The sequence below is a fragment of the Spodoptera frugiperda genome, chromosome 28 (assembly GCF_023101765.2).
Source record: "Spodoptera frugiperda isolate SF20-4 chromosome 28, AGI-APGP_CSIRO_Sfru_2.0, whole genome shotgun sequence".
NCBI classification, from domain to species: domain Eukaryota; kingdom Metazoa; phylum Arthropoda; class Insecta; order Lepidoptera; family Noctuidae; genus Spodoptera; species Spodoptera frugiperda.
The window spans coordinates 3,211,824-3,235,339 of record NC_064239.1 but is presented as its reverse complement, the minus strand read 5'-3'; the positions used below and the strand labels follow the sequence as shown (position 1 = coordinate 3,235,339).

At 33.6% G+C, this 23,516-nt stretch overlaps 1 protein-coding gene and 1 long non-coding RNA gene across 2 annotated transcripts in view; both read left to right on the top strand.

Moving 5' to 3' along the window:
- The window catches only part of LOC118265156 (uncharacterized), a 96,605-nt gene extending 78,188 nt beyond the window's left edge, over positions 1-18,417 (top strand). Inside the window, exons 5-8 of the mRNA XM_035577878.2 lie at positions 4,496-4,631; positions 5,636-5,769; positions 13,379-13,595; positions 14,417-18,417. Of these exons, the coding sequence (XP_035433771.1) occupies positions 4,496-4,631; positions 5,636-5,769; positions 13,379-13,595; positions 14,417-14,556 (627 nt within the window). The 3' untranslated portion in view covers positions 14,557-18,417. The remainder of the gene's footprint in view (positions 1-4,495; positions 4,632-5,635; positions 5,770-13,378; positions 13,596-14,416) is intronic.
- Positions 18,418-18,459: 42 nt separating this feature from the next.
- LOC126912693 (uncharacterized) lies at positions 18,460-21,366 on the top strand. The gene is made up of 2 exons (XR_007707338.1): positions 18,460-18,933; positions 19,039-21,366. It is a non-coding gene; the product is annotated as an uncharacterized LOC126912693 (long non-coding RNA).
- Positions 21,367-23,516: the final 2,150 nt, after the last annotated feature.

Genomic DNA, 23,516 nt, shown 5'->3' with positions numbered 1-23,516 from the left:
TGTTCCCATTCTTAAACTTTGTGACAAAATAAAAAAGTACGTGTCTAATATTTTTCATTACCTAACTGACAGACTAAATCGATTTTTAATTTTCATACCACAATTCTTTATGTGGTCAACCATATTTTTTACATTTAGGTATGCGAAGTACCTACCTATATAAATCAATATCTAACTTAGCAGCGTAGTATCCCATTGTTCACTTATGTAGGTAAATTAAAAGACTCATAATAAATGAACATCCTTGTATTTGTTAAAAGGTCTTGGAAATACCAAGACCTTTTAACAAATCCTACTTACGATCTTACGTACGTACTTAAGACCTTTTTACAATACCCACCGTTCCTCATCCACGAAACCCAGTAAATCCAATAAATTGAAAAAATAAACAATATCCAAGCAATTGGACTTGATTATTCAATTGTAATACAAGAGCCAATCAAACTGCGCAAACAATGCTGCGTATTTACAAAATCACGTTCACAGAACGTACTAAATTAGTGTGTTCGAATGCAGTAGCATTGTAGTGAAGGAATACAAATTGAATTACCAATCGTATGTAGTAAATCATATTTATTTACAAACACAGTAAGAGCTTCTTTCCCGAAGTATGTTGCAAATATATTCTCTGTGGACGGAACAATGTAGCTATTATTATTACAACATGGAATGAAAATCACGTAGGAGTAACTACATTGCTGTTTCAACAATATGCAGACACACGGGAAATCCAATGCTGTCAGTCGGTAATTCGAGTGCTATTGTTTGAACTAGACTAGCCGGTTTGTAGTTCGCAAATAAGGTTTGTAATGAATAAGTTGGTAAAGTAATAAATATACAAATCGGAATTTGATACAATGGCTTTAACGCAGCATTAATCGATCGGACTAATTAATCGAATCGGACAGCGATTTTTTATCTAAATTACCATTTAGATTTTTGTTTACCTAGTAACACTCCTTTCTATTTATTTGTTTATATTTTCAATTAACAGAACTAAGACAGTTTTATTATATGTATAGATTTAAAAGAATTACAGCATAGTATCAAACATGCTCATGAATATGTACAGAAGCAGTGCGCAATAATTTCAAATATGTTGAACACGCAACAAATCTCTGATCGTCTAACAATATGCAGTGCATATAGAGGCCGGTATTCAGATACTGTGTACAATTGTACATGTTACAAAGAACAGAACTCATAATAAAGTATTTCTTTAGCTCCATTTATAAATAGAAATCGTATTATTTGTGCTAAAGCGGTTTAAAAACAGTTGTAGCATTAATTCAACAATGCTCGCGTTGTGTGTTGTCGTGTGAATAAGGGAATTAGATTAAATCAGTATATGAGAATGTAACTAAGTATCATACGTTTTGATATCCTGATAGGATTGGTAACAATTTATTTTTAATGGAGAAAAGAGAGTGAGGTTACTGGAGGTCCAATTACCCCAGTTACCATTGGGAAAACCCAATCCCCGATTCTTCAACAACCCTTAAATTCCTAACCCATAAAAAGCTGGCAACGCACTTGTAACGCCTCTGGTGTTTCGGGTGTCCATGGGCAGCGGCGATTGCTTATCATCAGGTGATCTGTCTGCTCGTTTACCGGCTTATACCATAAAAAAGAAAACAACTCTATTGACTGAGTAATTTGTTACTACTGATCTGATTTCATCTCGAGTAGGAGTCTAAATATATTCTGAATAAATAGGAAGGAAGGAAGAAAGAAATCTACACCAGTCAAGGGTATACATTTCAATAAGGGTCTGGATTGTGTTTTTAATAACATCCCAGACTCATTCCCTATAACACCCAAGGGATTACAACAAGACGGAAACGTGATACAATAAAGGAATTCGTTTTACAAGTCATATATTTGAGTAAGACTGGTCAAGTGGTCAAATGTATTCTATACTATAGAGATTTGGTGATCTATTTATAGAAAGTTACAGTGGATTTCATAAGTACCTAACTTATAAGTTTTGAAACTGGCATGGTCACTAACACTATTATTAGGAATTTAGGAAACTCATCGAAATAAATAAACATGGTGAATGTCCCGTCTCAAGTTCTATTAATACCTAACGTAATTGCGGTGAAAAGTAGTCGAAAAGTTAAAAGTTAATAGCATTTATTTCAATTAACCTCTCGTATCGGTATATAAGACAATATTTAATAGAAAACACATTGTGTCTCGTGTGGATCCGTGTTCCAGCACACGAAAGGTTAAGCCAGAAATAGTACTTTTGCGACGTCATCAAAAGAAATAAATAATAGTCTATCAGTCTGCCTGTCAGTGAAGATAGTTGCTCGTTCCAAAATGTAGATTTGAATTGAGAAGAACGAGTAAGCAACTCTATTCGTTACTCTTTGTAAAAAACATTTCTATTACATACCTACTAACAACACAAAGTTCAACGAACTTTCAGCGAAAGAACTAGAAGTAATATTTTTGTTTTATTTTATTTCTAGTAATACGGAACTATCAATTTATTCCCCTATTCATCAAACATCAAAGTACACGAAACAACATATCCTAGAACAAATAACTTCATACAAACTTATTCGCGTATTTCTCTTGTGAAAGTGTCACTTGATACCCTTCATCTTGTTACTTCATAAATAATAAGAGAATATCAAAAAGACTTGGCAAAATATATTATTTTATTGACACGTCTTTGAGCTATCGATAATATTGTCGTATTTGTAGAACAAGTGTAAGTAAGTAGATAACTTGTATTCTTGTATAGAACTTTTTATTGTTTTCTAAGTTGTTTTAGTGTCTATATGTAGAATATTCAAGAATGTTTAATAATTTGTTTTTCCTATTTCCTGGATGAATTGCTTATTCCCAACTAACTTTTGACTAAAGAGACCGTTTTTGTTTTTTTCTATGTTTAAATTTCTTCCTTAACCTCATTATATTTTGACAATGCCAAAATCATTAACCAATTTTATGACAGATACCTAGAGTCTCATTTATGGTGTATTTTAGGTTAATTAGGTACACGATTAAGGGCCGATTTTCCAACGCCTGATTATTATATCGGCGATTGAACTTTTGATAGTTTTTTCATACAAAACTATCAGACGTCAATTTTATACTATAAATAAAATTTATCTCTTGATTGAAAAATCTAAAAAGTCGTAAGTTCTTATAAGATGAAACTACAAATGAAATAATACAAGATATTCTATAAATAGAAATGAAACGTCAAATTAATATCTATCCTGAATCTTCCACGAAATTTATGAGTCATAAATAAACCTTATAAATCCGTAGTTTACCCTTGACTCCTGAACAAAACTCCCAGGAAACAATAGCTGGAACACCACAAAACAATAAATATAAATAAATCAACATAAACAAACAATTTACGGTACATTTCTCGTTAGCTGAACTAGCGTAAATATTATTTTCTCCGAGTTTTGGGGACCCTTAGCGGTCTTTCTCTCGGGTCGACCACAAACGCTTTAAAACGCTGCAAGTGGAACAAACAATATACGAACACTTGTTTATTTATTATGGCTGCTGTTAATGGTTGTATTATGTAATAGCACACATGGTTTACTTGATGCTAGGGACTGTTTAAGTGCTTATTTGAAGTTATTATGATTTATATTGCCGTAGCTTTTATAGCAGTTGTAAGCACAACAGAACTGACTGGGCAACTGTCGTGGGTTCAATTCCCACACGGAGCAACTCTTTCTGTGATCCGAAAATTGTTGGTTGTCATGTGTATGTGAACTTGTATATTTGTAAACGCACCCACGACATAGGAGCAAAACCCTAGTGTTAGACAAAGTTTAAAAAACAAACCTATCGAATATACTAAATTCTATAGCCTTACAGAATACGAATGGGATTTTATATCTAATTTCTAAGATATAAATTCTAAAATTGCGAAAAAGTATTTATTTCTAAAATCCCCGTAGACATCTGCGTTTACCTCGTTAGGGAGTAAAAAATATCTCATGAAAGATACTCGAGTCAAGCTTCTGAGAAAGACCTAAGTAGAACCTAATATTTTTAGTATTTTTTTTTTATTGTTCGTCTTGAGCTGTCTAGACTATACACAATTAAATTCTTGTTTAGTGTTTATAAAGCAAGGCTCATTGTTGTATATGTATTATTGTAATTGAAAATAATTTATTTCTTATAAAGATTCATTATCTCTATAAAAATAAGCATCGTATTTAGTGTTTGGTGATAATTGAAATATTTTTATTCAAGTTAAAACTTGAACCGAAGTAAAATTTGTACTGCACGGTTGGTACGGTGGCCGACTGCCGCGCAATGGGTTCGATTCCCGCACGTTTTAACTCTTAGTGTGATCCATAAATTGTTGTTTCTGGACTGTATGTCATGACATAATGTGAAGAATGGATGTTTGTAAACGCACCCATGATACAAGAAGAAAGCCAAGTGCAACGTTCTTTAAAAAAATAGACAATGCAAGTAAGTACTAATCAGATATTCTTGTTCTCAGCTTATGAACCTGTCTCCGACGTCCATCACGTTGGACAGGTTGGACTTCTCAGCATCAGGCCCATACGCCTGTGAAATCGCTCTTGAAACGCCTCTATACTCCAAAGTGTCCAAGATACATGAACTGAATGTCATTGGTGAGTTTCATCTGTATATATTAGTCATTAAATAATATTAATTGGTATGGCTTACTCAAGTCACTGTTCCACAAGGTTAACCGACTAGTTTCAAGCCACGCCTGGGGCCCTTAATCTTCGCTATATGAAATCACAATGAGCGTCGCGCTGCCAACTGGACAGTTACATGAGAAAGCCTTACAAGTTAATTAGTTGAATATGTCTCATAGAAGATTATAATGACAAATACATTAAAAACATAAGCTCCAAGTAATCTTCAATAGATAGTTCGTCATATATTTTACTAAAGATTTGCTTTTCTTGGCATACAATATATCAGCAAAAGTCGAATCTTATTTACGACAATCATTCATCTAAAGTCATCGACCTTTATTCCCTAGGCAATGCCCAAAGTCTTGGAAAATAAGATGACATTAGAATACGTTCAACGTACTATTTTTATCAGAAACGCCCACATCATGAGACATTTAATGATTACTTCTTATTCTTCGCTTTGCCGTCCTGGCAGTAAGCGGGTTAGTAACCAAACGCAGACTTATCAACGTTAAAAAAACGTAAACTATTTCTTAGTAACGATTTTGCGCGGAAAATCACTGCCAAGGACTGGGTTAAGTAAGACTGCCTCGTTGGTCGAGTGGTCGCAAGTGCGACTGCCGAACAATAGGTCTCGGGTTCGATTCCCGGGTCGGGCAAAGTATTACTGAGCTTTTTTCGGATTTTCGAAAATTTCGCGGTAGTAGCACAGAGTCTGGAATTATGTCCAGGATATGGCAATAGGCTCACCCCCTATTACATTGGACTTATAACACAAAATGGTGAAAAGTGGGTGTACATTGTACAGCGACATTACATGCCGTAATGTGCATGTGCACCTCTGCCTACCCCTTCGGGGATAAAAGGCGTGACGTTGTGTGTGTGTGTGTATGACTGGGTTAAGTTACCATTAAATGACTCATATCACTTTTGACAATAATTATTATTTTAATGCTAGATTTTTTTTTCAGTTCGTCAAAAATTCCGTCCTAAGATAAAAATAAAGCACAAAAAGTTATCTTCGAGCGACCAACTGGAGGCGACGTGTCAGAGCGCCCCTGCTCACCCCGCCCCGCACCTCACCTGGTTTATAAATAATAACAAGGTAAGTTTCTGATATCAGTTCGAGAAATAAGTAAAAGACCGATTGTTAACCTCATTTCAGGTGTTGGTCTAAACTAAATTGATTGGCGACTGTTTTTTGTAAGTCTGGTAATATAATGATATGATAAGTAAACTGAAACGTTTTTAATCTGTACCTAAATTATTATTACTTACTACCCGTTGTCTAAAATACGGTTGTTTCCATCTAGTCAAATTCAATACTTTTATAGAAATACGATACTTTTCTGTGAATTTTCGCGTCAAATAGCATACTTATTTCCCAAAAAATTGCGAGAAGAAAAGCTAGTATAGGGTCAAATTAATGAATAAAAGTACGGTTATTTTGGGTTTTTTTATTCTAATGAAAAGTCAAACTAATTTAAGTATTTTTGAGTTAGGAAACTGCACAATTTCTGAAAACCAAAGAAATTCGTAACAAAACTAATATCAGTCAGAATGCCTACATTTGAACATTAGTGTAATTCAACAATACAATAAAGGAGTATCTAAGTGATTTCCACTGGTTTCATGACGCTGAACATTGACTCTCAAACCGCGAGCAACGCCTGGCCTGCTAAAAATACAACGATAAAGTTAGCAGTAGTGTGCCGAAAAAAGATAAAATAGATCTACTCGTACGAGTATCAGAATAACCCATTTTTGGAGACCGGTTATGTAAAGCCTGAAGTAAAAATCTATTTTCAACACATTCATGATAAAACGCAGAGTTGGTAATATGTTTCAAGAAATTTATAAAATGTAATTCTGAGTAGGACTCATAATAATGTTATTAAGTGTCATGAATGAATGTGTGCCTCGTTTCCTATTGAAATTATTTTTCGATACACAGAGGGAATATCGAGAACTATTTATAATTATCCAAACGAATTCCTGCGAAATGGTAAACAGTTCAAACATACTTCGAACCACTTAAGTACAAATAATATGACATCTGTTTGTTACCATTCAATTTCAAAGTTTTACCTATTTTTATGAGAGACGGCTTCCAAAAAAATGGCCAGTGCTGAAAATCAGCACCATGACTGGAGCCATTCTGCTTTGGCTACAGCATATTATCTGAGCAATGATCTTTTTGCGCTGTGTAGATTATTATTTATTTTTTATTTTCTTGTTTTGCCTGTATTATCTTACATCGGTGCAAATAAACTATTTTTTTCTCTCTCTCTCTCTTCGATCTCCATACTTCCTCATTTGATGTTCAAAAATCTATTAAGTTACCGTACATCTTTCAATCATTTACTCTGACCACTAACCTACATAACTGAATAACAACCCATTCCCACTATGAATAACGGCTTTCAAACTCCAAAATTACTTCCCAGCCAGTACAAAGTCACATCCTCAATCCTGATCCTACTAAAGCATCGTCCACACTTCATGAATTGACATTTATTGCCAGCTATAACGTGTGCACTTCAGTCCAGTCATAACGTTCAGTTGACGGCTCAATTCAGTGTTAGAGGTCACTTATTGACAGTCTAATGGAGCATTTCAGCCGCTGTCGACAGCTCGACACTCCGTTGAAGTGTTACTAGAATATTTAGGCTCTGTTAAGTGGAGTTTCCAAACTAGAGGTGTAATTCTGTCTTTTGGAAAGTTCGTACATTGTGTGTACCTGTTTTTGTTACATATGGTTTGTAACTATTGATAGAGTAACACTATTAGTATTTAGGCGATACTATAATAAACTTGTGTCTCATATCGTCACGCCTTTTACCCTCGAAGAGTTAGGCAGAGGTGCACTTTACGGCACTACACAAAGTACACCAACTTTTTCACCATTAGTGTTATAAGTCCCATGTAATAGGGGGTAAGTGTATTGTCTATACTGGGCACAATATCAAACTCCATACTACTACTGAGAAATACAATATTACGTGACATTTAGCTAATTACCAAAAATAAAATTCAAAGAAAATTAATTAGTATCGTTTGTCGCATTTCAAAAAAACATTGATTCGTTAGAAAAGCCTCGCTATAGCATAAATCTTTCTTCGTTTTCATTTGGTTTTGTTCGTTACATTTTGATAATCAGATGGTAAAAATGGCCAAATTATTTTACATATTATCCATATTCAGACATATCCTACATTGCATCGCTTTGCCATGTTCATGAACATAATATCGCTATCATACGTTTCGCTGATGACGTCATTTTGGCTTCCCAGGAGACTGTGTTGCAACACTAATACTTAGTAGCTACGTTCTGACTAAAACAGCGTACTATGATAGCAAGCTCGTTACATGTTTTTGATATTAGTATAAGTTCTGTACAAATGTGTCTGAAACGTAATATGAATATTTAAGCGTTCGCTATCTATCGCCATATAAAAAGAAGATAGAAATACTCGTATAGGTATATAGAATGTCTTTTAAATTATAGATTAGTTCATCATTATTTAATCATATATTTTGTTAAATAAAACTTTGCCCCACTCTAAGATTTCCTCCTGTGTCGTCGATGCTTTTACAAACATACAAGTTCACATACACAATTAAAACCTAGACTCGAAACAACAATTTGTGGATCACAAAAAGAGTTGCTCTGTGCGGGAATCGAACCCGCTACAACGTTATACAGCAGCCGTGTGCCAACCATCACGCTAACCGTACAGTGGAAATCAAAATAAATAAATAGGTATACAAATAAATTAATAATTTTCTGAATCAAATACCTCACCCTTTCACTCCACAACAAATCAGAGCTACCATCTGTAAACTTTTATCAAATCGACAATGAAATTCAAAATCATTCATCGAAATATCTCTATTGAATTCGCAGTTTGACTTCATAAATATGCATGTGATCATTCTGTACAGGTATGATACGAATTTTTGAATACTAATCAACCATTTTCATTTAAATCTACAGAAGTTTCATGGTATAGTACTACGTGGTAGTTGCTTGAAATTGTTTTAATTAAGGTGCTAGCGAGTTATTCAATATTCATAGTTCTATTCCACCTGTATTGATTTAGAGGTGAAATGCTTCATCGTTCAAAACGATGTTTTAAGAAATTGGACTTTGTTTTTTGAGTGGTAAAGTAGTTTTTTTATTTGTAAGTATATTAACATTAATTGTGTGACATGTTAGAAAGTTCCAATGATTTCTAAGGTTTCACTTCAGTAATAAGTATTTTCTTTTCCTTTACACAGAGATCTAATTTAAAAAAAAAAACAATAATTATGTATCTCATTGAAAATAATGATATTCCAATAGTATTCTTTTATAATTTTCAATAAGATACATCATCATTATCAGCCAAAGGACGTCCATTGTTGAACAAAGGCCTCCACCTTAGTCCTCCACGTAGAACGACAAGCCGCCACCTGCATCCATGAGATACATAATTACCATTAAATATCTATATCTAAAAAGCACCAGAGCGATCACACGAACACGCCCGTTTTGAAGATTAACCCTAATTTCTTTACATATTTTTTACTCCAATCTCCGCTTATTTTACTTCAACATTAACAGCAAAAACGACAATAACGAACACACATAATGTACACAAAAATTACTGTAACATAATGTTGAAAAATTGGGTGTCGTATAAGTAAAATCCCATTTTTCCGCGTTGTATTACATCCACGCAATAAAGGGTAATACAATACGTGCTTCATTTGACTCGGGTAATTCCATATAAGTTTCAAAATATTGAGGGACTTGCTTATTATATTAGGTTATCTACATTCATAGATATTACAAGGAGTTCGTGATTGAGATAGGGTCAACAGACCCATCATGTCTCAGTCTTTAAAACAGCAAACGTCGTAAAAGGTTTCTGTGTTAATTTTATGAGAGTATCTGGATATGTAAGTAATCTATACTTATAATAAATCTGTAGAGAGGTCAATTCTGTACATTAAATATATTTCCAAAATAACTATCAGCGGGTGATTAGTGATCGATACTGACGCCAAAAATGCAATCAGAAAATTTTTTGTCTGTCTGTCTGTCTGTCTGTCTGTCTGTCTGTCTGTCTGTATGTTCTTTATAGAAACAAAAACTACTCGACAGATTTCAACGAAACTTGGTACAATTGTTCTTCATACTCCTGGGCAGGTTATAGTACGCTACGATCAATAGGAGCAGAGCAGTGAAGGGAAATGTTGGGAAAACCGGAGAACTTACTCCATTTTTGAAGCTTCCGTCGCGTGTGCAGCCTTAATGGTTAAAGCTACACAGAAATCATGTATGACGAAAATGTTCTCCTTAAAATTGTTTAAAAAATATTCCGAGACAGCAAATGTCTATCTTTTATGGTTGACTCACAATAACACGTATAACTCCCGATAGCTTAGCAGTTTGAAGCTTTCTGATTATATTTGTCTACCTATTCTTACGTTTACGACACTCATTCATCCCTAATTAAAAAAATTTAACATTATTACCTATTAAATAAAAAAAAATAATCATAGAAATCGGTACAGAAACACCAAATATATACATGAATTACGCTTAGTTTCTATTAAGTAGGTAAAGGCGTAGGTACTTTTATTAATTATAGATCGATACTAAACCGGAATATGTGATTTTTTTTTGTCTTTCTGTCTATCTCTATGTTCAGGCATCACGTGAAAACTAACGGTTCGATTTCGATGAAACTTGGTATAATTATACCTTATTATCCTGGGCATAAAATAAGATACTTTTTATCCTGGAAAAATATGTAGAAAATACTTAATTTTTCACTTTTATACTACAGAACGCAAGCTTAACAGCAGTAGAGGGATATCCTTAATTATTATGGGCCTAGCCGTATTTGGCTCCAATAGATATTTATAAGATGTCATTGTTAGAGTTACTCAAAATTAAGAAATAAAACATCCACGCGAAGACCGACATCCACGCGGACGGAGTCGCGGGCGGAAGCTAGTTTAAAAATATAATTTATTTTTTACACTTTTGATTTATCGTATTCGAGGGGCTTACCCTTGAATCCAGTTCCGATCGATCGACATTGATATCGTAAAATTTCGTACTCTTGAGCTGCAACACTAGCGAACATTGCATCCGTATTGCATGGATCTGACCTCTCTCCGGTCGTGGCGGCCTACCGTCCCATCGGGTTTAGGGAGTGCGGGAACAGAGAGTGTATAGTGTTTGCGCACATACTTGTGCATTATAGTTATTGAGATTTTTGCTTTGAATTTGCATCAATATCCAAATTTATTTCCAAAGTAAGCACCTTAAAACGTCAAAATAATTTACTCAAAAATCCTTACAACTAACTACGAAATAATACAAGTTCACATAAATTGGAAGAAACATCAATAATGACTTGGATTTATGTACCTACTACTAACTACTTACAAATACCTACGTATAAGTTATACAGAAACTAAAGGGTATCGCGTGTTTGGTAAAATTAACCTTGGTTCGTGGCTAAAGGAAACGCTTAGCCACACCAAGAACGGCTAAATTTGAGGTTGACCGTTTCCGAAAGATATTAACTATACAATGTAGTATTTTCTACTTCATTTTGTTTTAGTATTTAAGAAATTGTTTGGTATTGCTGCTAATTGTTCCAAATATAGTCAGGTTTATGTGATTGAATTGAAGGTCGATAAAATAGTTTTATTACGTTTTAGTGGGTTTCTGATTGTGGCATTTTATGTAGCTTAATAATGAGCATGAAACACAATACAATACATCAGTGTGGGAAAGCCATGCTTCGGCACGAATGGGCTGGCTTGACCAGAGTGATACCACGGCCTCACAAAAACGTATTGTATTTCGTTGTGTAAGTAACATTACCGGAGACTCAATTACCCGTCTTCTCAATATTCCCAACCCCGATTTCCCAACAGCCTTTAAATTCCTAAGGCCCAAAAGTTCGGCAACTCACTTGTAACGCCTTTGATGTTTCGGGTGTCTATGGGCGGCGGTGATTGCTTACCATCAGGTGATCCGTCAGCTCGTTTACCAGCTTATACCTACCATAAAAACTCTTTTGGTCTTCAAAATACTATTTAATATTTAAAACTTCGTACGTACTAATGTACGTACGAAGTTTTTCCAGACTCCGTGTCCACTGAGGCTAAAGAAATACTTATCCCACACAGATATTAAAGCAGAGACCACCAGTTCATCAATCGCACTTCCGAACATTCGAACATCCTGGCATTTTCTTTCTCATTCCTAGTATCTTCGTAATCTGATTAGGTTCGCCCGTAAGGCTTTTATCAAATTCAAGTTCCATCTGACTTCGACGATTCCCTAGGTATGCCAGGCTTCTTATTACGCGTATTTCTTGCGGTACATTTGTGCGAGAACCTGAAATGAGTGACTTTATAACTAATTTTGTTAATGTCCTTTCACGTAGTTTTTAAGAATAATATTTATTAGTTTATTTAACTCTTTATGCACATAAATGTGTACACAGAGGCTTTTCTACCAGCCAAACCTTTGGGTGATGCAGAGACAAACCATTTGTGGATGAGCAAACAAATCCAGAAAAGTAAAATCCTAAAAGTAACAAAATACAATACAACAATACAATACAATATAACACAATACAACAATACAAAACACATACAATATTTAATATCTAATCAATAGAAATAATATTTTATTTTACTCTATTTGTGGTGTTACGCCTTTTTATATAGTTTCATAGATTATTATTAGTTTTGCTGTTGGTCTGCAAAACAAAGTGCTAAACTAATGAAACAGCTAAAGATCTAAATAATAAACTATTGTATTTTTAGTACCTAAACATAAACGCTTCGTCGATCAGAAATAACTCAAGGGAAAATAAACCTATTTGTAAATTAATTACAGTTTCAAATGCTATAATAGCTACTAAGAGAAAGCGTAGGTGTACATCATTTGTACTTTGTATTTATAGAAATACTAAAGTAAATTGTTTTAGATTGTTGAATAAATTAAGTCTATTTTCATGATGTTATTTATTTACTCAAGATCAAAGGTTTGGTTAAAGGTCTTGTTTTCGCCTGTAGATAACGTTTTAGAACATTCTAGAAAGTTTTTCAACAGTTGTAATAGAGATGATGACGGAGTATAAAAATTTAAAATCTATTTAGGTAATGAAAAAATATTAGACACGTATTTTTTTATTTTACCATATTAAAGAAAACAATATTGTAGCAGTGGGAGTAAATATGTCATTTCTACGTATAAAACGTACCTAGAAGTGACGTCACGCGATATTTCAAATCAATCTTCGAAAGTATTTATTTCCGTAAGAAAATAAAAAATACGTGTTTAAATTTTAAGACGGACATTAAAATAAAATTTGTCATCTATCCTATTATACTTATTTGTAAAGTCAATTTATTTAATTTAAACTTAAACTCGTTCTTTGTATTCGAATATATTGCGTTAAGATATTCTATAGTCCAAAATGTTGTCCTGTAGAATTTTACTTCCAAGAATTAAGTAGAATGTCCAATTATTACTGATAATTTCGGAAACCTTACTGAGAGTGGGCGTCTTATCGAGGAATGGGACTTATTGCTAAGTCACTGCTAGTAAGTGACTTAGCAGTTAGTCTTATCACCACCAATAACACAAAATCCCCACTATAAATATAGTATACATTTTGCATTTCTGCCAACAGGTCGACGAGAGTCTAACAACCCCGTACGGAACGATGAAGGTCCATCGTCATCACCATGGGATCCCGTTATCCGTGACGAACACCTCACTGCACTTCCCATTGACAACCCTGCAACTATTCCCCAACCGGACTGTGGAGATCACCTGTCTAAGCACCATACCCAGCTACGCGAGCGAGGGTGAAGGATTTGCTGACAAACAGAATAGTACTGTCACAGGTACGTCGAATTAGCTATTGAATTCTGACTCTGGAAATGCTTTTTCAAAAACAGGTCTTAACACTAATAGTGCAAGGTACAATTTTAAATGAATGGTTAAATTAATAGTTCTTTTTGCCTTGAGAGGTATATGTCCAAAATCGAGCAAAAAGTCACCCCAATATGGATCGTAATTTTTTAATTTATTTGAAAGCAAAACCATGTTATCACTACCAAACGTTGAAGCAGTCCGGAGCATATTCTAATTTCAAACATAGCTTTGTAAAAAAGTTCTGAAGCTAGAAGCGAAATTTTAAAGGATTCTAATTTTAAACTTACGTTGTTTGCATATTTTTAATTAATGCAAACACACCAGCGTTTTGGGATAAGGACTTTTTGCTCTTTTATTGTGGCAATCTCGGCAATAAAAAAGAATTTTCGTTTAAAAATAGAATGTCCGAAAAGGTATCAAAAACCGTTTGGAAAATAAAACAAGGGTTAGCGTTAATCGTTAAACATCACTCCTAATTCGTGACGTAATCAAAATCCGATCACGTGTGACAAATTCAAATTAGATACGTCACTGGGGCATGTCGATACATCACAGTTCAGGGAAGGTATTGTGTGAGGAAATAAGTGTCTGTTTATTTATACCGTACGGATATAATTATTTTTTGCAGGATAAACATTTCAAATTTTAACCGAGGAAATACAGTAATTATAGCGCTCTTAAAATTAAATAGCGGGACATGTGTAGCCAAATTCCATCCTGGCTAAATTACCCTCGTTTCGAACGCTTAAAAATCGCACGACAATTTTTAAAACGCTTTTTTCTTTTTCAGTCAACGTGGTTCGCATCGAACCGGCGCCAACTCAGCTGCCTGTCAAAATCGTTAGTTCGCAATTTAATTTATCGGCTCGATGTCACGTAGAACGTTTATTAGTTGTTCTAGCGATATTTTTGTGCCATATTTATAACTAAACTCGTATATTGTAAAACATAACATCTGTCAAATTTGTCCTCATGTAATTTAAGGTTCATGGTTCGCAGTAAATGTTTCATAAAGGCGTATTATTGCGAGGGCAGGTCGCGCAAACGGGTGGTCGTATCAAATAGCTTCAATTCGCCACAGATTGTGCTGCGTTAAAACCCGCCGAGCAATAATAATGTGGAAGCCTTTACTCGCATGCACATCATTCTTGATGTTTGATATTCGTATCGCCCCATTTCTAATGAACATTACAAACGAATGTTACTAGTACGTATTTTATGAGCTTAGTAACGTATAGTACGGTAACTGGGTACAGAATTGTTTGTGAAAAGTGAATTGACTGTGGTGCTAATTGCTGAAGTTGTGCAATTTCTGTTACCTATCATAATTTGGTTTATGTTTGTTAACGAATGACATTAATACGAGCATTTTACAAGGACATGAAGCCAAAATGTTAGTTATTATTACATTTTCTTACATTAAAATCTCCAAACCAAAATTAAGTTCAATTTTTCTACGGACAACATGACGTTTGATTGCGTGCCTCTAATAACTTGTTCCGTGCGTTACAATTTGACAGGTGTTATAATGAACGAACATGTCGATATTAATGTATTTTTAATTGCTGTAACGTTGTAAGAATATCAAGAATAATGATTTTGTTTATTATTTTTATGTTATTTTCTTTTAGCTTTTGTAGCGATGTACGAGCAAGCCATTAGCAGTCTTAATGCTAATATTTTAAGACACAATTTGTTGCGAAAAGTAACATGGAGTTGTTACCTAATAATTTACAAACTGTAAAAGTAAAGTCTTTGTTAAAAACCGTTCTTAATGCGAGACCTTTAGGGTGGGTTCATATCTGACGTAAAATACGTCGAGCGTATCATCGGTCGTACTGACGTATCATCGGTTGAGTGTGAACAGTCAACTGTTTTTCTATACATTTGTCTGTTCTGGCGTTACGCGACCGATAATACGCTACGCATGTTCCTTCAGATATGAACTGACCCATAAGTCTACAATGTATGCATATAAAAACGATGTATAATAAATACCTATTTGTATAAAACACCTTCAATTCTCCCAAAAAATAACTCAGATTTATATAATGGTGAAATCGACCAACAAATACATTTTAATTTTCCGTACAATAAAGTTCAGTAACAACTCAATTGGCGGCAATAGTCGACCGAATTCGGTTAATCGCGATTTGAATCTATTCTAATAACTTTGAATGAGGCAATTCCGAATTTACTCTGTTTATAATAATCTTGTTAAAGTGACTCATATCAAAACAAAATGAACTTTATAAGCAGTTGTTTCGAAATAAAAAATGTAATTGTCGATTAACCCAGGAAAGAACATGAAAGAAATGACATTGGCTGATACATTTTCTAATTAAATCGTTGTGAATTGGACTATATCGTAACAATATTCATACTTTAACTATTGCCTAATAAAAATACTGTATAACTTTTGAACTGTAACTTTTGAAAACATATGGTACATTTTATACTTGACGAGTTAATGTAAACTCGAATACAAATGGCATTACTAAAAGTATTTTTACCCTTAGTATGAGTTTGCTTTACGTTTAAACTAATCGAAACGAGATCGCGATCGGCACTCTGGTTGGCCGGCGCGAATAAACCAACCAATCAGAGCGCCGAACTCACTTTCGTTTCTATTACTATAAACGTAAAGCAAACTTGTACTAAGGGTACTTACTGGACGCTAAACGTCATTATAAAGTCACTGCAGTAAACTTTTAAATATGGCGTCAACTTAACGTGAAAGAAACATGAGGAAAATAATTATCTTAACCGCCATTTTAATTTTAAACCGCACTTTAAATCTTCAGTGTCATTGCAATAATTATGCGGTCTGAGATCTGAGTTTTAAAGTGAGAAATAATAAAATATTGAGTAATGGAAATTCAGTGCTTCTTTAACAATTGTGAGAACAAGGTTTATAATCACAAAAAAAAAAGTTTAAATAATGTTTCTTAAGACGATCTAATCAAAGTATACTACAAATTATGCTGCTTTAAATTTATAATAAACTGCATACAAGACCAAACCAATAATCCGTAAATATTTTACAAATGGCTGACATTTTTCGACCCATTTTATCTTTATTAATTTATCAATGAGCTTTGCAACGCTTCTTTTAATCCTTTGAATATTTACCCTTTTTAACTTATGTATGCGCAAATATGAGACTGAATTAGAAAGTTAGATATGTAAATGACCCGAGTTGACATCCACCTATCAATTGCTAGAGAGCCCGTGTCCATTTTTTAATGTAATATATTGTAAATGGCTAAGCCAACAGTGAAAATGAGACAAGTCACATATTACAAGTAAATACGTGACTTTAAAAAATAAAAATTGGCTTTTGCATATCAGTAGAAATTATATCTATCCAAAAGTGAGCGATTGTATTTTCTTTTCTTTACTATAATTAGGTATTTGTGGAATTCTCGTATATAGATGTACCCATATATGTAGGTGAATGTAAATAAGATGTGACTAAGTAATTTAAAGTCATTATTTCAAAATGTTTTTTGTATATTTCTATACTGCTTGTAGTGTACATTAAATCTTTATGTTAGGCAAAATGAAATTGATGTGAACTGTATTTTGCTCTGAAAATCCAAATATAATTTCTATGTTACTTTCAGTTAAACAATCCTAAAATTGTTCAACTCTATCCTAATTGATTAACGAAAAAACTAATTCAATTGTGTAGACTATGTAAAATATTAAGATCAATTTTCGTGTATCATTTTGATACTTAATTTTACACATATTGCGAAAAATGTCAATTGATTTATAACATATCGATGAAGTGAATTGAATTGAATTGAAGTGAGTGAGGCGTACACATTGAAACTTTTTGAGGTATGTATAATGCATGACAGTTGTAAAACGAACTTGAGACATAAACCACTCGAGATTCAACTCTTTAATCTTAGTCACAAAGTTTGAAATAACTTTTGAATCCATAAAATATAATGTACTCTCGTAGACTTTGTTCTGACTTTTACATAGGTCATCTAGGTTTTAAACAAACCTCTTGAGAATGATGAAATAATACAATCATTACATATATTGCTATATATATCACGTTTTTCTAGTATAAAAGCTACGTGAGCGAAAAACCAAAAATGATAAGTCAGAATAAAGTTTAATATACGACATAAATATTATCTGAAGTTCGCCACGCGTGCGTTATCGTCTCGTTCAAAAAAGATCGTGTGTAAACGCCTTAAGATGCTTGCTATGTACATGATATGTGAAAAATGTGTCGCACAAATATGCTTCTCTGTGGAATAATATTACTCTAAGTTATATAAAAAATATTATCAATGCTTCAAAATATAGTCAATTCAATGCTTAAGCTAAATAAGTGCTGATGACTTTATTTTTATTTGGACTTTATGTGGTTAGAAGACCATTGCAAGCACTTTTATAACTTGATCGACTCGATCGTCCATCTATCTTTCACTGATAATGACGTCAAAAATAGCGTTTTAAAATCGTTCCTCATATTACTCTCTACATGGTATATACCTACCTATTTCTAGTATATTTGCACTGTGGTACAATCCGTGCCAGCAAAGACAAAGCCGTGCGAAAGCACTTTGCAACGCGTCGTGCCCAATGGTGTTGACATACTTAGCGCTGTACAGCGATTAGTATACTTCAACCGCTGTTAGGTCAAATAAATACCTAGTTTTGGTGGCACTGGATATTTTTACACGAGAAATTTTACACTAGAAACTTAGCCTTTAAAAAAGTGTCGAGTTATAAAATTGGTAAGTTGTGACAAAATAATCTCCAAGAACTAGTTACAACGTTAACAATTTCAGATTGTAGTAAAAAAAAAGCAAGTTCACACGTCGATTTCATACATTTGTCGTGATGATCTTAGCATACAAATGTATTATGAAACATCACAAATTTGAAGTAAACCAATATTTGTAACATACATTTTTGACTTAAAGATTCGTATCAATTTGCGTTACATTCCATTGTCTCTGCCTACCCCCATAGGAGACAGACGCAACAGTTATGTACATACGTATGTATGATTTAAAAAAGTCAGTATCCCTATTCCTTAATTACAAAAGAGACTATACAATCCAACAGTTACATGTATGCATGTATAATCGTTGCTACTATCTAATAGTGCCCACAGTAGTGAAATCCGTGTTAGAGTAGACAAAAGCCGGGCTGAAGCTGTGGGACGTGTGGTGTTAGCCCGTTTCTGCACACACCGACTGCACTGTGTTACACGACGCGACGCCTAATGATCCAGCAATCATTGCACACTCGAATGTTTGACGACAATATTCTGAGGTACCGATTTTAAAACGATCAATCGTTTATTCGATTAATAATCGTTAAAAGTATTAAAAGTCTGCAATCATTGCACACTCGAATGTTTGACGACAATATTCTGAGGTACCGATTTTAAAACGATCTATCGTTTATTCGATAAATAATCGTTAAAAGTATTAAAAGTCAGCAATCATTGCACACTCGAATGTTTGACGACAATATTCTGAGGTACCGATTTTAAAACGATCAATCGTTTATTCGATAAATAATCGTTAAAAGTATTAAAAGTCAACAATCATTGCACACTCGAATGTTTGACGACAATATTCTGACGTACCGATTTTAAAACGATCAATCGTTATTTGATAAATAATCGTTAACGGTATTAAAAGTTGGCAATATCGTTTCTGAAATGTTTACTTATACTATATTTTTTATAGTTATGTAGCTGTTTGTCTCATTAGCTATTGAGAGAAAAAAATGAAGGCCTAACCGTTTCCTAATGATGTACTTATAATTTCACCTATTCATCATTTCACGGAAATTAATAACTATCCTCATGATTTGATTCGTCCGAAGACCAGTTTTCCAACAAAAATGTGATTAAATAACCACATATTTCAAAGTCCAATGTACAAGCATAATTTTCACATAAATTCAAGGCGTATTTCTAGTGAAAGCATTTGCATAGAACCACGTAAGAGGCATGTTGTGCGACGCCGTATTTTATTAATGAGAAATGTTAAGGAGCAATTGTGTAACAGAAACATATCATGATTAGGAGTGAATAAGTATAAACAATTATATAAATGTTGTCAAAATGGAGAGGTTACTGTCATTCAGTTTATAATTAATTATTAATGTTTAAATTGTATTAAGTGTGTCTCAATGTTTTCTGAAACCGAAAAGGTTGATGAAAACTGTAATGAATGTCATTGTATAAATGATTTAATTTATAAAATAATATCATATCTAGCAAAGCTTAAAGCGTATATGATGTAGATAATTATAATGTGTGTAAAACTTATAATGTGTAAGTAAAGCTAACGTAGTGAAATAAATTTCATTGATAAATCAATGGAGTCATAAATTATCTCTGTCTTAAATGTATTGTGTTTGCATTTGATCAATGTCGATAATATAGAATATCTCTGCTCGATGTTTTCATATGATTTTAAATTATACAAATAAAAACAAAAAATTAATATAATCAGTAATGCCATTGAGATAAGGTTCAGAATTCATTTATTATTTTTATGAGTGAGTTGATCAAATTCATGCTTCGAGCAATTAAATAGTAATCAACATAAAATAAAAGAGGTATAATTACACTAAATATAGATACAAGACTTGGCTTGAAAAACGAAAGTGTTAATAATAATTATGAAAAATGGTCCTAATAATTATTATTTATTAAGATTATATATTATTTGCAGTCACGAGAATTCGACCATCGCTTTCTTGGTAATATAATCGACTCTGCTTGTCAGGCGTAGAATATTCCTAATACCTAATTGTTTAATCCTATATGTAGTGTGACCTAAAATTGTTTAATCCTACGACTTTATGTAAATTAGAAACTGCATTGAAAACAGAAGATGATTTACTGTATTTTCTATATTGACGATGTAATTCATGCAGGCTATTGATGTCTTCCTTATTGCTATACACTCTTTATATAAACTTTAAGTCCTATTGTAAGTTAGATTTTATATTGTAATAGATTTAATAGAATTACTGATACATTCGACGTTTCTTTTTAACGTAAATATAAAGTCTATGTTGCTTCATAGTGACGTATTACCGATTTAAAATGTTCCGTTCACTGCGTCGCTAGTATCTTCGTGAATAAAAATGCATTGGTAATTTGTTGACGCTTCTTTTAGTTCCAATTTTCACCACCTGATCAGATAAGTTGGTGGCGCTATAAATATTGTCAATTACGCATAAGTATTGTAAACAAAAATCATTGCGTAATTATAGGATTTTATTATTCATACAATTTACCCTCCCTTTAGCATAAGTTGTATATAAATGTGATTGTATATTACGATGGTAATTTTTGTGAAATATATTTTATTCGATTCACTCTAGTTGATAACTTCCTCAACTACTTATTTTATAGTTTGTGAGATATTACACGAAGAGTAAAACGTTCCGGGAAATTACTGGGCGCGGGAAATGTGCGGCGTTTCCATGTAAACCTATCACGTAAGGGGATTTGATAGCATAAGTTGTCTACAGAATAAAGATATTTGCGGATTACTCCATCTGTCTGTACCAATAAATCTTTGTACATACATATGTTATCCGTATCAATCAAACCAAGGCATATATTTACTCTCCGTGTAATGTATCCAAGCTCTTGTGGAGGAACGCACTAGGCATTTTGACTGCTACGGCCAAACGTTGCCGCTATTAAAGTTACGACAGGTCTGCGAATTAAAGTAATCTTGTGCAATATTTGTAACAGTTCTATTCAAGATTTATAAGAAAAACTTGTAGTACAATTTAAAATGAAGTATTATGAAATCCGCCAATTACTGCAGTATTTATTTATCGAATGATTCTCATTGATATCATCGTGATAGCAACGGAAACATTCAGGTTGCTTTTTTTTATTACAGAATTTTTTGCTGAATAAAAGACACCAAACATATTTTGCAAAGTTGAGCAGTTTTCTTACTCAGTGCGTTCCTTTTCATATCGTTTACGTTGAAATCATATACTTACGTATGTGGAGCTAGAGGAGCCGACAGTAGTTAATGAATAAATGTTATTATATCGTGTGTTTCGTGTAACAGTCTGTTGCGCTGAATTTGTATGAAAAATTATGTCTAATATTTACAAGATGTGAAATTTTATCTCTTTATAATATAAATGTATTACACGTTGGTTTACATATAATTATTGCTTGTTTTCTTGCACCCTGTTTTTTGTATATTTTTATTACAAAATTAACTAAAAAATCACGGTTCACTCACGTACATAAATGGAGAAAAGCTCTACTAGTTTCGAGTCACAGAAGGACTCTTCATCAGCCTAGCAGGCTAAGCTTCCCATCTATGACTCGAAACTAGTAGAGCATTTCTCTATTAATGTAGGTGAGTGAATCGTCTTATGTACTTAGTTTTTAATTCCAGTCATATAAAATCCCTTTTCAATTTAAACTTATTTCAATATTTTTTAATCATACAATTGTCGTCTTCAACTAACAACTAATTTGCGCTAAAAATACATTTTCATTTCCCATTTCAATAACACAAATTGCAACAAAGAAAATATTAGCATTGCTAATGAATTCACATTTGTGAAATGCTCGAATACAATTGTTTTTATGCATAGTTGCAAATTAATTTGAATACAAACAAATACTGGGGTTTGAATGCAAAGACAGCAGAATAAATACTACTTAGTTTCCGTGTCGCAAGTGGTGTCTTGGCAAACTTAGTAAGAAAACTAACAGCATTAAGTATTCCCGTCGTCTGTGAGATAACGTTGCGGACGCAGCTATTTCGTCTGTCCTCCTAAAATATCAGTTCAATTTGAGACTATTTTAAGCTCCTTTAGTGTCTGCAAATAACGTGTTCTGTTGAGCATTATACCTGTTGAGAACTGTCATTGAATTATCTTATTAAATATAGAAAGTTGAGAGACAATGTTCGCAATAACTCGTTTATTTTCTAAATCTAATAAAACGGACCCCAAAATTTCATCACCAAATCGCATTGACAATTTCATGTTTCTCTTTTGAATAAACAATAAGTTGAAAGCTTTAAACCGTGACACTTAACTAAATCAAAAGCTTTAAGTAAGAGTTAACAGACTCTAAAACAACTTTAACTGTCGGAATGTTTAGCTACAAAATGAAGGAACAAAAGGGCGGAATTGTGTTTTAACTAAATAGCTTTTTTAATGCAGACAGTAAAGAACATTGCGAGAGAAGTTAATAAAATAGGTAGAAAGTTTCCGCGACCCATTTGACGATAAGCGTTTGTCGACCCCCGGCCGTTTACAGCACCCCAGGGCTTAACTCATTACCCAACTTTTAAAACGAGTGAACTACCCGAACAGGTTACGCAGCGACAGACCCATTACACAAGACGGCACATTTCTAAGGAAAACTTTGAGAGCCTACATTAATAGTTCCCGAAATGGCACCCGTTTAGGAGTTCTCGGATGTTTGGGAGGAATAAATCCAAAACAATTGAGAGTCGAACAGTAAAGTTGTTAGATCGCGTCGTTAACTCGCCCGCTCGGCCGACCTTCATCGAAAACCGTCCCGGCAGATTTGAACTGATATAAACACTCGTATTTTGTGAGATTTGGTCTATAGGATAATGCTGGGGATCAGTCAAGCGCGCTGAGGGCAAATTGCGCCTTCTGTTTTTATCCCTCGGCTCGGCGAAAATCTTGTTATATCCACTGTTATGGACTTTTTATATTCACTACGCGCCCATGTGGACGGAGCAAATAAGTGTATTTATTTTATAAAATGGTAAAATATCGATATCACGGGAGAAGCCGGGTTTCCTGAGGAGTGTATTAAGCGCGATAGAGCAACGGCTCTGCTTGCTAACTAAGTAGCTCATAAAAAGTTA